Genomic DNA, 13,735 nt, shown 5'->3' on the forward strand with positions numbered 1-13,735 from the left:
ACCACTCTGCTCCTGATTAACACGCAATCCCACCCATAGGGGGCCCTCCTTGGGCCTGTTTGCACGCACTGTGGGGAACTGGGGTGCTGGGCCCCCTCATTCCATTGTGTGGGCCTGGATGGTGTCACCAGGTTGGTTTCTTTGCTAACCCCCAACCCTTGGCAGAAAGCCCAGCAGCCCTTATCCACCCCACCCCCCTTGCCCTGCTCTGCCCTGTTGAGATTAACAAAAAAAAAAAAAAGGTTTGCTCTTCCTGGCCTCAGGGCCGCCTCCCACCCAGGCTTTATTGCTTTCTCAACACCCTCGGGAGCCTCTGCAGCCCTTTAAAATGGGCCAAGCCTGTAGCAGGATCCACAGCCCCTGTCCCGGAGACGTGCGTGTGCAGTCAAGCAGGTGCAGGTTCCCAGCAACTCTGGCAAGGGCCCAGACCTCATATCATCTTGCCCCAATGTCTGGAGAGGTGAGCCCACAGCCAGCGTGTCACATGTGTGGCAGCTGGGCGGTGTGAGCGGTGGCCGGGGGTCGGGACTTGGTTCCAGCTTGCTTCTCATCTCCTGTGTGCATCCTATGGTTTTACCCCCTGCAGACATCTGTGCGCGATTCCGACCTTGGCAGAGGCAAGGTGATGGAGCCGGGTATGAGGGACAGGCGCCACGTATACTTGTACGAGCGGTTTGTGCAGCCCTGCCTGGTGGAGCTGCTGGGCTCGACCCTCTTCATCTTCATTGGGTGCCTGTCGGTCATTGAGAATGGGCCGGACACTGGCCTGCTGCAGCCCGCCCTGGCCCACGGCCTGGCCTTGGGGCTTGTCATCGCCACCCTGGGGAACATCAGGTGAGAGTAGTGCCGAGCCGTCAGCCTGCTGCTGACCTGGGGGACTGGGGAGAGGGTTGGTGGCTAAGAGCTGTTGACAGGGACCCCTGAACATGCATGCGGAGCAGAAGGATCCCTTACAGAAAGCAGTGTGGGGCAGGGGTCAGACTGCCTGGAGGTAAGGGCCCTGGTGCTACAGTGTCGGTCTAGTGGTTTAGGGCAAATTCCCCTGTAGACTTCAGATTTTCCACCCAGCTCATGGGAGTAATCAGTATTGTGGGATATTTCTGTCATGTAAAAATTGCACATCCTTATGGAATGCCATGAGATGCTCTAAGAGTATTACTAGAGACTTTTAAAAGCCAACATGCAGAGATTGCTGTCCGGGTGCTTTCTAAGCACTTTTTTCAGCTATCAATCTTTTTATACTGGCAACTGCTTTTTGTGGGGTAGAAAAGACTAAGGAACCTGTACAGCTTATAGGGAAGGGTGCAGCTAGGAGTTACAACCATGCGCTGTCTGGCTCCAGTGCCCAAACCCACATATTTTGGGGTGGGGGGAGAGGTGACATGAGACTTTGCCAAGGAGTCTGTCACCCATACCATCACCTGTGACTGCAACTGGCAGGAGAGAGGCAGAAGAACCAAGCACGGGCTTGTCCCACCTGGTAGGCGGGCACCTGCCATGGCCCCCACCTTCGGGGAGAGGGGAGCTGCTCCCCCAGCTTCGCGCTCTCCTCTGGGTGGAAGCTCATGGAGGGGACAGTGGGAGTTAGTGGGTGCTAGGTGAGACAGTGTCTCTTGCTTGGGGCACCTCGCAGGGCGGTCAGGGTCCGTGGCTGGACTGCCTTTTGTCTCCCTCGGGAAACGGAAATAATGTTGCTGAGAAAAACAGAGTGAAACATGACCTTGCACATCTGTAAAGGTGTGAGGGAGGCCATGGTTGGCCTCAAGGGGATGCACTGTTCTGATCTGATGAGTCCCGGGTTGAATGCAGCTTTGTTCTGCCTTGGTTGGGCGGGTGGCTGGGGCCAGCGGCGGAGCCTCTCTGGGTGCGGTGGTGTGAATGTGGACAGTTCCAGTACTTTAGGTGTTGGCTGAGTCCTCATCACACAAACAAGGCCTGGTGCCACGGGTATATTCTTTCCCTGGGCCTCTGCAGCAGCCTCACCAGGGATCATCGAGGCACAGCGAGGCTATGCAGCTCACCCAGGGGGCAGAGCTGTACTTTCAACCCAGGCCAGCCAGTGCAAAAGAAACCTCTTAGGCACTTCACTGTATTGTGTCTTGGAAACACCAACCTTTTTTTTTTTTTTTTTTAAGATTTAATGTATTTATCTGAAAGGGAGACACACACACACGAACACACAGAATCTCCCATCTGCTAATTTTCTCCCCAAATAGCTACACAAGCCAGAAACTCCCACGAGGGGACCTCCCACGAGGGGAGCAGGGCTCCAGGGACTTGGAGGCCACTGCCTTTTCAGACACATTAACTGGAAGCTGGGTTAGAAGTGGAGCAGCCAGGACTCAAACCCAGAACCCCAAGATAACATTGCTGGTGCTGCAGGCGGCAGCTTCACCCACTGCACCACAGCACCAGCTCCTGAAAAACTGACCTTACATTCAATCATTGACTTCTTCAGCCAATATTTATTTAGCCTTGACTTTGAGGCTCCTGAATGGATTCAAGATAAGGTGTGTACCAACATAGCTCCTGGTATACAGTAAGTGTTTAATAAATAACCACTACGTGCTGTGGCTGGCACGGTACCTTGACAGGCTAAACTTCTACCTGCAAGTTGAGGATGTCAGTTTCCACCTGACATCCTATAGAGGTGGCAGTTCCTGTCCCAGTGGCTCCACTTGCCATCCAGCTCCCTTCTTGTGGCCAGGGAAATCAGTCGAGGACGGCCCAAAGCCTTGGGACTCTGCACCCGCTTGGGAGACCCGGAAGAAGTTCCTGGCTTCTGGCTTCAGCTCAGCTCAGCTCTGGCCATTGTGGCTGTTTGGGGAGTGAAGCAGAGGATGGAAAATCTTTCTGATTTCATAAATCTGCCTTTCAAATAAAAATACAATCTCTTAAAAAAATCAGTACCTGCTGCACGCACAACAAATGAATGAAATTGGGGAACGTGTTGATCATTTTTTAGTTAATGAGTGTGAGGTCTGTCTGGGAAGCTTGTGTGGTCCTTGGGTCACCCAGCCTGATCCTGGCTGGGTCGTGCTCAGTACACAGGGGAGGGGACAGAATGATGGCGTGGGAGCATCTTTATTTTGATTTTTTTTTTAAAGATTAATTTTATTTTTATTACAAAGCCAGATATACTGAGAGGAGGAGACACAGAGAGGAAGTGGAGCTGCCGGGATTAGAACCAGCGGCCATATGGGATCAAGGCGAGGACCTTAGCCACTAGGCCACACCGCCAAGCCCCTTTATTTTGATTTTTAAAAAAGTATTACTATTTAAACATTTTTCAGATTCTCATGGAATATTTGTACTCTTTATGGAAGGAATTTTTGCCAGTTATGAATATGACAAAGGGTTAACATTCAAAATGCATAAATATTCACATGGAGTGGAGAAGCTAAAAATCTTTTTTTTAAGATTTATTTTGCTTATTATTATTTTTTTTTTATTAGAAAGATAGATATACAGAGAGGAGAGACAGAGAGGAAGATCTTCCGTCCGATGATTCACTCCCCAAGTGGCTGCAACGGCTGGAGCTGAGCCAATCCGAAGCCAGGAGCCTCTTCCGGGTCTCCCACGCGGGTGCAGGGTGCCAAGGCTTTGGGCCATCCTCCACTGCTTTCCCAGGGCACAAGCAGGGAGCTGGATGGGAAGTGGGGCAGCTGGGATACAAACTGGCACCTGTATGGAATCTTAGGACTTGCAAGGTGAGGATTTAGCCATTGAGCTATTATGCCTGTCCCCGAACAGATATTTTCTTTAAAAAAGAAAGAAAGAAAGAAAGAGAAACACAAACTTAAAAAAAAAAACCATGAAAAATGTTCAATGTTGCTAGCAAATGCAAATAAAAACATGACAGGTACTGTCTGACTCCAGACAGGAGGGCAAACGGACAAAACAGATGCGGGTGAGAATGTGGAGAGAGTCCTCACACATGCTTGGTGGAAATGGAAGTAACTTCTACCATGAAGGGGTGCTGTGTGGGGAGTCCTCTGCCTACCCTGCCACCAGCTCTTCCCACTTCTGGGAGCAAACCCTCCGGCAGTGAAGCGAGCCACTGACAGAGCTCCTGCACGCGCGTGTGCATTGCAACCCTGCTTACAACAGGAAAGAAACGGTATCTGCTTCGGCTCCTGTCCCAGGATGAGTGGATGCACAAACACGTGGAGTGTGGATGGATGGGCTCGGAGATGGCGCTGCTCCGTGAGATGAGCCAGACACCGAGAGTCAGCTGCCACCTGCTCTTCCGCTGTGCGAGTTAAAGTAGTTACACCATGGGTGCGAATCTGTCTCTGACCATCAGGGGGTATCCGAGAAATCCGAGGAAGGCCAAGCTTTGCTGCCAGCCACATTCCCCCCACCGCCTCCAGGGATGATGTTCCAGGAATGATGGAGGGGCTAGGGAACCTGAGTGTACCTCGGGACCCTAGGTTCAGACTTGTCTTACACCCATCTGGGTCCCTCCCTAAGCTGACGGTGAACTTCCAGCCATACCCAGGTCCTCAACACTCTAATCTCACCATGACACTCTGAATTTCAGACTAAAGCCAGGATTTTTATTGGCTGAGAAGTTCAAGCAACCAGCTTTTCTCCAAGGTTAATTTTACTTATTTGAAAGGTAGAGTAATACAAGAGAGAGATAGAGACAGAGGGGGAAAAAAAATCTTTCATCCACTGGTTCACTCCCCAAATGGCCACATCAGCTGCAGCTGGGCCAAGGTGAAGCCAGAAAACTAGGGTCTCCCATGTGGATGGCAGCAGGGACTCAAGCGCTCGAGCCATCTTTCTCTGTCTTCCCAGGGACATTAGCAGGGGACTGGGTAGGAAGCAGAGCTGCCGGGACTCGAACCAGTGCTTATATGGGATGCTGGCATCAGGAGTAGCAGTTTAACCCACAGTGCCACGAGGCAGGCCCATTCTGTTTCTAGCTGGGGTGTGACCGCAGTCCTTCACCTTGCACCTTGACCTCACGTCTCTCCTGCTCTTGCTGTTTGCAGTGGTGGACATTTTAACCCTGCCGTGTCCCTGGCGGCCATGATGACCGGAGGCCTCAGTCTGCTCATGCTCCTTCCTTACTGGGTCTCGCAGCTCTGTGGGGGGCTCCTTGGGGCCGCCCTGGCCAAGGTGGGTGTCCCCCAAGGGGCTGGGCTGCTGGTTTCAGCTCTTTTGGGGTAAGGGGGCGGGCATGGGGAGTGGACACATGGGTAATCCTTTGTTTCTCCCAGGGGCATTGGGTGGTCTTGTGCTATACACAGGGTAGGGGCTTCTTCCAGGACTTTGGGTCCCCTCCAAACCTGCGCTGCCCAGAGCGGGGAAGTCGACTAAGCTGTGGCTTAGAGAGGATCTGGGTAGTTCTTATGTGCTTGACCCATTTGCTCTTCATTTGCCCGCCCTCCCTCCCTCCCTCCCTCCCTCCCTCCCTCCTTCTCTCCCTCCTTCTCTCCCTCCTTCCCTCTCTCACCCTTTCTTCTCCCCCTCCTTCCCTCTGTCTCTCCCTCTTTATTTCCTCCCTCTCTCCCTCCCTTCTTCCCTTCCTTCTCATCCCGCCTTTCGTGTCTTCGGGGGATGGAAGGGTCCCAGTACCTCTGTGGGTGTCAAGGTCCTTGCACGCACAGCCCTCCCCCCACTTACTACAGCTCAGTTGTAGCTTCCAGAGACCCGACTTCCCTAGAGTATACCTCACACCTGGAATCATGGGAATTCCACGGGAATAGCCATGCTGCCTCATTTAGGGCTTAACCATGCTGTGTGCATGCTCAGTAGCGATGTGGTTTTGTCTGGGGTATTTTGAGCTGCACTAGTGGAATCTGCGGATACAGACATCCTTAGAGTGTGCCCACTGTGTGCCAGGCACCCCATGTCCTGGTGTGCGAGTGAGCAAGGAGATCTCATGATCACCCCCACGCTACAGACTTTGGGATACCCTGGCCGAGGTTGGGCAAGCTGCTGGCTGCAGAGCCCGGAAGCTGTGTGCTGACCCTTCTCCCTCTCCGGGAGCCAGACCTCTTTCCTAAGGAGCCTGCTCTTCAGGACTGTCCTTCTGGAGTCTGGCAGGGACCTGGCCACCTGTGAGTGGCATGTGTGACACTCTTAGTGAAAAAGATGTCTCAGAGACGGTCACCTGCGTCACCCAAGTGCAAGGCTCATAAATCCTGGAGCATGCAGGGTTATCCCCACCCGACCCAGGAGCAAAGCAGCCCTCAGTGAGGTCAGTGGGGTCAGTGGGGTCAGTGGTTCAGTCACACACAGCACACTCTGGGCACCCAGGTCAGCGCCCCCACAACTGATGCTCACAAGGGGTGGTGACGCATTGAGCACCCTTCCCCCTCCTCCTTCCCCACAGTCGGTGAGCCTGGAAGACAAGTTCTGGAACGTCACGGGAGCGGCCTTTGTGACAGTCCAGGAGCACGAGCAGGTGGCCAGGGCACTGGGGGCAGAGATTATTATGACGATGCTGCTGGCACTGGCCGTGTGCATGGGCTGCATCAATGGGAAGACGCAAGGCCCTCTGGCCCCATTCTCCATTGGCCTCTCCGTCACCGTGGACATCCTGGCAGGGTGAGTGTCCCCAACAGGTGGGGTTGCTGGGCTCAGATCCAGGCTGAGGACTGGCTCAGGAGGTGGTGTGTGTGTGTGTGTCAGACACACACTTACCAAGGGGAGCCAGGACGGTGTTGCCGTGTGGGGGACTGGGCTGGCACTGGGCAGACAACAGGGAGTGGTGAGGACTCCCTCTCTTTCAGTGCTAGTGTGAGTCTGGAACGACCCTCCTTCTACTTTCTTTCCAGGAGAGTTAGAAATCTGAATTTTTACATAAAACGTTCTTCCATTTTTGTAGCATGCACAGAATAACTACACTGTTGTATTCCTTCTGTGGCAGGAGAGCTAGACCCACTCCTTTCCTTTGAGCCTCTCGGCAGGTTTGTGCAGGGATTAGAGAGACAAAGTTGACTCTGGGATTATTTACTCCCATTTTGTAGATGAGAACATGAGGCAACAGGATTAATGTCAGGTGACCCAGCAGTGGCAAGTTAAGTGACCAATCTGGAACAAGAGCTGGTATCTGCTGAAATGAGGGAGCGTCTCCTTCACGTGTGACTTGGTTCCTGTGGACACAGAATCTAGGTTTTTTCCCCCATCAGGATTTTGCTGCCTCCCATGCCCGCTTCCTGGCCATGGAGGGACACACACACACACACACACACACACACACACACACACACACGTAAATATATATGTAGTGACGTTTTACTGCCCTCTAGTGGCATTTGCTTCACTTACAAGACTTTTTCAAAAAGAATTTTTGATTTGAAATGCTACTGGTTCACTTCCCAAGTGGCCACAACAGCTGGAGTTGGGCTAAGAGGAAGCCAGGGAGCTGGGAGCTTCATCCAGCTCTTCCACGTGCGTGGTTGGGATGCAAGCACTTGAGCCATCATCCGCTGCTTCCCCGCTGCATTATCTGGAAGCTGGATCAGATATGGAGTATCTGGGATTTGAACCAAGCACTCTCATATGAGAGCCAGGTGTCCTGAGCATCCATTTGGCTCACTGGGCCACGACGCCTGTTCCACTTACAAGATGATTGGATCCTGACTGGCTACTGGGCCCAGGGGTGGAATGAGGTCTGCAGGAGACTCCCAACCCGGTGAACGGCTGTGAGGACACAGATCCAGACACGGAAACAGAGGTGCGCTTGGAGAGCCTGGGCCCCCAGCCCGTGGTGCAACAGGCCCTCAGCTGAGTCAGTGTGATCGTAGTCAACATCTGTTGTACATTAACTACATACGTGAGGCCTGGGCTCTCACCCCTGCATGGGACAGGAACTTCACATCTGTGGCGAAATGCCGAGCGGTGAAGCCAAGGTCACACAGCACTCAGTGGAATTAACTGTGCTGGGTTTTGCATCTGGGTCAACTTGATTCCAAAGTTGCTGACACCTGCTTGACTTTGCCTTGCGGGCTTGGGTGAGGATCTGGGTTCATCTTCTCTCCCTGCTATCAGGGAGCTGACATTCCTGGCTGTTCTAGAAGGGTGGGTGGGTGCAGAGTGGCCAGGGAGGAGCCGGGCTGCTGTTTTCTACTGCGAAAAACCTCTTCACCTTCCTTGAACTCTGCCCAGGACTGCCTGACATGCTGAGGGAAGGGGCGGTGAGTTCAGAGAGGGTTTCGGGGTAAGGGGGCTGGTCAGGTCTCAGTGGGGGCCTGCTCGGGATCCTGGGAGCAGCATGGTTGGGTGTTTGCAGGGGGACCATATCTGGAGCCTGCATGAATCCTGCTCGTGCCTTTGGACCTGCTGTGGTGGCCAACTCCTGGGCCTTCCACTGGATCTACTGGGTAGGACCACTCCTGGGTGGCCTGTTCGTAGGACTGCTCATCAGGTAGGAATGTGGTGGGCACATGCCCCGTGGGTCCCTGGGCTGGAGGGTCAGGTGGCCCTGGCTTCTGGCGTATCCAAGCAATCCCTAGGATGGGGTCTTTCCTGAAGGCCTCAGGTGGGGAACAGTTAACCCACAAAATCATCTGGTCTGACCCCATCAAGTCAACCACAGGCAGGACTCAAAATTAAACAAATACATATCCGTAGCAGGCTGGTTCTTAAGTTGGTCATTGGTATGGCTGATACATGATGCTATAAATACCTGAAGTGGATGTGGGCAGAGAAAAGGTTCCCCCACCCACCCCCGCATCTCCCCTCCCCTCCCCACCCCCGCCAGACCCTCCTGTCTTCCTCCTTGCCACCACCATGTGGACACAGAGTTCCCAGCAGAGGCCCAGTGTTCGGCAGCCATGCTTGGCTTGCCTGCTAACAGCTGAACTACTGCAGAGGAAACAGCTCTGGCAGAGCTCCTGCCGTCAATGCTCACTGACTGGGGCCCTGTGCCCACACCCCCATGCCGGAGTCCATCACTGTAGCCAGAGCAATGCCAGGCAGGCAGTGTCCCACTACGGATCTAGCCCTGCGGCCTTGACCGGCTGTGAGCATGGGAAGGGGGAGGGTGAGCTTTCCCCACAGAACTGCTGCTCTCTGCCGCCATGGGGTCCTGTCCACCAGAAGGCAATGATGCCCCCAGCAGCGGGCAGGTCAGGGCATACCAGTCGCATCAGATGCATGGTGAGCAGTGCTCCCTCTGCTCCTCCTGGTCCTCTCTTCTTAGACCCAGCTCCCCTTGCCCATGGGGTGGGGGTGGGGGACACAGGGGACAGTGTCCGGACTTGGAAGAAGCCGGGCCCACTTTGCGCTGTCTGGGAGAGGCTCCAAGCGGCGTGAAGGCCTCGCGGGTTGTTCCGTGGCTGCTGCGATTGGAAGGGCGGCAGTGCACATACGTCGCCAGGAACTGGGCTGCAGACCAAATTGAAAGCAACGTCTCTCTCTCCCTCACCCTCATCTGGCCCTTGCTGGACAGGCTCAGGGGGACATTTCTCTGGAGTATCCTGGACCTGGATGCTTGATGAGAGAGGCTCTTGGCAGACAGAACCCCTACAAGGCCCTTTTTTTTTTTCAGGTTTATCATTGGAGATGGAAAAATGCGCCTAATCTTTAGTGGACGGTGAAGGGGAGCTGGTGGGATTCCTGCTGCCCCAGGCGCCCTCAGCTGACCGTCCCTGGGCCGAGGCCAGCTTCTGCATTTCCCTCCAGGGCAGAGGCCCACAGGAGAGGAGAGGCCGCCCGGCTTCCAGGGTCCGCAGGAGGATGCAGGCTCCAGGGCCCTCAGCCAGGAAAATGCTTACAGCATCCCCTGCCCTAGAGAGGACCGCAAACTGCCCAACAGAAGGGATTTCTTTTTTCCCCCTAAGAGGGAAGCTGACAGGAGCTCAAGAGCGAAACAAGGCTGTTCCTCCCTGCCCACTTCCCACCACCGCCACCGCCTCTCCAGCCACTCCTCTTTCCCCTTTCCTTAGATCCTCTGTTACAGAATGGCATTCTGGGCCTGACCACTTCCTTGCTTCTGACAATACTGATAATAAAATGTTCAGTGTTTCCTTCCATGCATCTGTTGTCTTGTTTTTCATTGGCCAAGTGGGCACTACAGCAGGGGAAGGAAGCAAACATCTGGGGTTAGTTAGCTCAACGACATGTGCAAGAGCCAGGCTGGAGTGTGGGTCATGCTGGGCTAGGTTATCACACCTACTGGTTTGCATGAGTCAGGGATGGGAGCAGACTGGACACGGCTAGGCTGCAGCACCTACCATGCGGGTGCAGGGTCCCAAAGCTTTGGGTTGCCCTCCATTGCTTTCCCAGGCCACAAGCAGGGAGCTGGATGGGAAGTGGGGCTGCTGGGATTAGAACTGGCACCCTTATGGTGTCCCAGCGCATGCAAGACAAGGACTATAGCCACTAGGCTACTGCACTGGGCCCACTTTGATTGGTTTTTAAGTTCTTGAACTAAAAGTTTTATTTTACACTCTCCCCCAATTTTTTTTTTATTTTTCTCCTCCAAGTTTAATAGAAGACATCCTTTATAGTATAGAAGAAACCAATGGAAGCCGTTTATTTTAGACATTTATTTCACATACAGGCCTTCAGGAAGACATCTAGGTGAACATTAATACGAAACAACGAAGATACAGTTATACTTGGTCTGGGGAAGCATTCATCAGAGAAGCAACAGTTTAGTTTTACACGGTCCTGGCTCCTTTCACTCCGGAACTCAACAGCTTGCTCATGGCTGTCTCGTCTGTGTCTGGGAGGATGGGATACAGATCTCAAAACAGACTTTCTTCCCTTCAGGCCCCCGTCTTTGGTGATGAGGGTGCCTGGGGGGCTGCCTGCTGTGGATGTGAATGTCTTGTCCTTTTTCTTTACTGAGCGAGCTTGAAACACACAGGTACTGCACGCAGGCTGGGAGCCCGGCCCTGAGACTTCTCCCTTATGTATGTTACACCCTACAGCCTCATGAAACATTAGATCCTGGACAGTCCTGCCAATCAAGTTCAACTTTTCTGCAGAACAGGAACTTTAGACCAACCAGCACTCAGGAAGGGGTGAATGACAGGACCAACACTTGTCTCTTTTGGTTTCTGGACTTATGCTCCTCTCACAACCTGCGGGCTGTCCTGAGCTTTTCATGTGTATATGTGAAGTTTCCTCTTTAAAAAAAAATAAAGATTTTGGGGCTGGCACAGTGGTGTACAGGTTCATTCTCTCCCTGTGGTGCCAGCATCCCATGTGGATGCTGCTTCATTCCCAGCTGCTCCAGCTCTGAACCAGTACCCTTCTAACGGCCTGGGAGGCAGCAGAGGAGGGCCTGAGACCTTGAGCCCCTGCACCCACGTGGGAGACCTGGGAAAAGCTCCTGGCTCCTGGCTTTGGACTGGTCTAGCTCTGACCACTGTGGTCATTTGGGGAGTGAGACAGAGGATGGAAGATTTCTCTTTCTCCCTGTCTCACCATAATTTTTTAAAGTAAAATAAATGTCTTTAAAAAAGCCATTTTTCATTCCTAATGAATGAATTGGATTGAGTACATAATAACATCAGTAAGTTCGAGAGGTGTCTGTGAGAGGGACAAACAAACCTAGCTAGGAAATATAAAATTCATTCTAAAATACCTTGGATAATGTGTCAGAGAATGAAGTGTTTATTGGCTTATTTTATTATTTCAAAAATAGGATTTGAGGCAATCTCTAAAGAAATAAGGCAGAATTAAATTAACAGAAGTTTAGACAGCTGGTTGAGGAGTGTTTTACTAAACTTTCCAGAAGCCAGCCAGACCAAAAAAGCAGTAAGTTAACAGAAATTATAGTGTTAAAAAAATCACAGTGTTTATAAGAGAAACTGTCCCTTTCCTTGTTGTTGCTTAAGTTTATAGGATTCCCTGGTACTGAGATACTGAAGAAAAGCTTTTCCTATGGGCCTTCATACAAGCAATGTGATGTCACAGATATTTTAACTTCTATGCCTCAGCTGAAGAAAGATAAAATGCAGCAGACAAGTCGCCTTGGGCTAAGATGATGACAGAACATTCCATTTCTTCAGAACAGAGACACGTCCTTGAATTAACACACACAGTCCACGTTCCTTTAGGAATCTAGGTAGCAAAGCCTACATCCCACTCCAGCTGGCCCTGCTGTATGTGGGAGAATTGATTTATCCCACGAGAGCTGGAATGGGCCTTGGCATTTTCCTGCCACTTGGAGAGACAGAGGTACCAAATATAATTTTGGGCATTTTAGACAAACTCCTTTGCAAAGGAAGATGAGGGAAGATGATCTGCTCACTTTGGTAACTAGCATAGGTGTAACCATGTAATTACCTTTTGGTGCAATACTTCTTCTATCATATTTAAAAAAAATTTTTATTGGAAAGTCAGATATACATAGGAGGAGAGACAGAGAGGAACATCTTCTGTCCCCCCACGTGGCTGCAATGGTCAATACTGAGCGGATCTGAAGCCAGGAGCCAGGAGCTTCTTCTGGGTCTCCCACACGGGTGCAGGGTCCCAAGGCTTTGGGCCGTCCTCGACTGCTTTCCCAGGCCACAAGCAGGGAGCTGGATGGAAAGTGGAGCTGCTGGGATTAGAACTGGCACCCTTATGGTGTCCCAGCGCATGCAAGACAAGGACTTTAGCCACTAGGCTGCCAGGCCGGGCCCTCCTCTATCATATTCCTAGGTTCCTGGAGAACTGGCAACTTGCCCCCATTTTCAGTTTTCATTTCTCTTTGTGGCTAGAACATAACCTAACACGTAACAGTGCTTAATAAATATTTATGAATGAGTCATCTATCTTCCTGAATCATGCTTCCACACAATTCTCAATCCTGTGTACACATTACTAAGCAATGATTAATATTTATGCGTGTTTTCTCTAGAGCTGGAATTCTAGAACATCTACATAACGTAAGCACAGGCCCACTGGCACACACACACACACACAGCTCACTGTGCTAGGCATACTACTGACATGAAATCACGCATCATTAGACATCTATAAATCAGACAACACAGAGGAAGTCAACCTACTGGGATGTGAACAATTTTAACATGGCCAACAAATCAGAAACATTTATCAATGGTTACCTGAGTCACCTGCCTTCCAACAGGCCACACCCTCTTCTGACGACACAAATCACATTTTTTCTACAGTGCCTATCTGCCTTGGTACTTGGCTGAACAGCTGCAAACATAAAGGAAGAATATTATCTCCACATGTCTTCAAACAAGAGAACATTTGACAAACAAAGGGAGAGAGGACAGCAAAAGAGTAAGTCATACACATTTCTGACGCTGGGGGCTTGTCCTTCCCCAAAGCCAAACGGCCTTGGGTCATGAACGTAGGAAGGGTGCAAGTGCCACCATTGTCCTCCTTTTGCAAGTGGCCCTAATTCCGATTCCTGGTTTCTTCTTTAACTCCATCAATGAACTAACCACCCCTCCTCCTGTCTGAACCTTCCCCCGTCGCCCCCCAGCAATTTCAGGGGCAATGCTAAAAGGATTCTCAGACAGACTTTTCAGTAGATAGGTACACGAGGAAAACAAAAATTCTGTTAGGAAGTTTCTATAAATTATTTCAACTTTCACTCAGTGGGCTGTGGGGTTGCATGAGTTTTATCATCCTAATGACAGGAACCAGAAGCATCAAGAACAGGAGACTGGTGTACCTGCAAGTCAGCCCTGGATTGAAGGGACTCTCTGGTCTGCAGCAGGCCTAAGAAACATCAATATTTCAGATCTCTAATGCACACTTCTTCCCTAGCCCTTTTAATGTCTTAGAAACACCACTATAATTTCCT

General features: G+C 51.5%; 1 protein-coding gene across 1 annotated transcript; it reads left to right on the top strand.

The window, feature by feature from the left end:
* Positions 1 to 604: 604 nt before the first annotated feature.
* AQP8 (aquaporin 8) lies at positions 605 to 9,699 on the top strand. Its single transcript, XM_004587113.2, has 5 exons — positions 605 to 834; positions 5,001 to 5,127; positions 6,347 to 6,561; positions 8,249 to 8,383; positions 9,509 to 9,699. Exons 1-5 carry the CDS (start codon positions 626 to 628, stop codon positions 9,555 to 9,557), a joined length of 735 nt encoding a protein of 244 aa, XP_004587170.2. The 5' UTR covers positions 605 to 625; the 3' UTR covers positions 9,558 to 9,699.
* The last annotated feature ends 4,036 nt before the right edge of the window (positions 9,700 to 13,735 follow it).

Source organism: Ochotona princeps, chromosome 24 (genome assembly GCF_030435755.1).
Source record: "Ochotona princeps isolate mOchPri1 chromosome 24, mOchPri1.hap1, whole genome shotgun sequence".
Classification (NCBI taxonomy): domain Eukaryota; kingdom Metazoa; phylum Chordata; class Mammalia; order Lagomorpha; family Ochotonidae; genus Ochotona; species Ochotona princeps.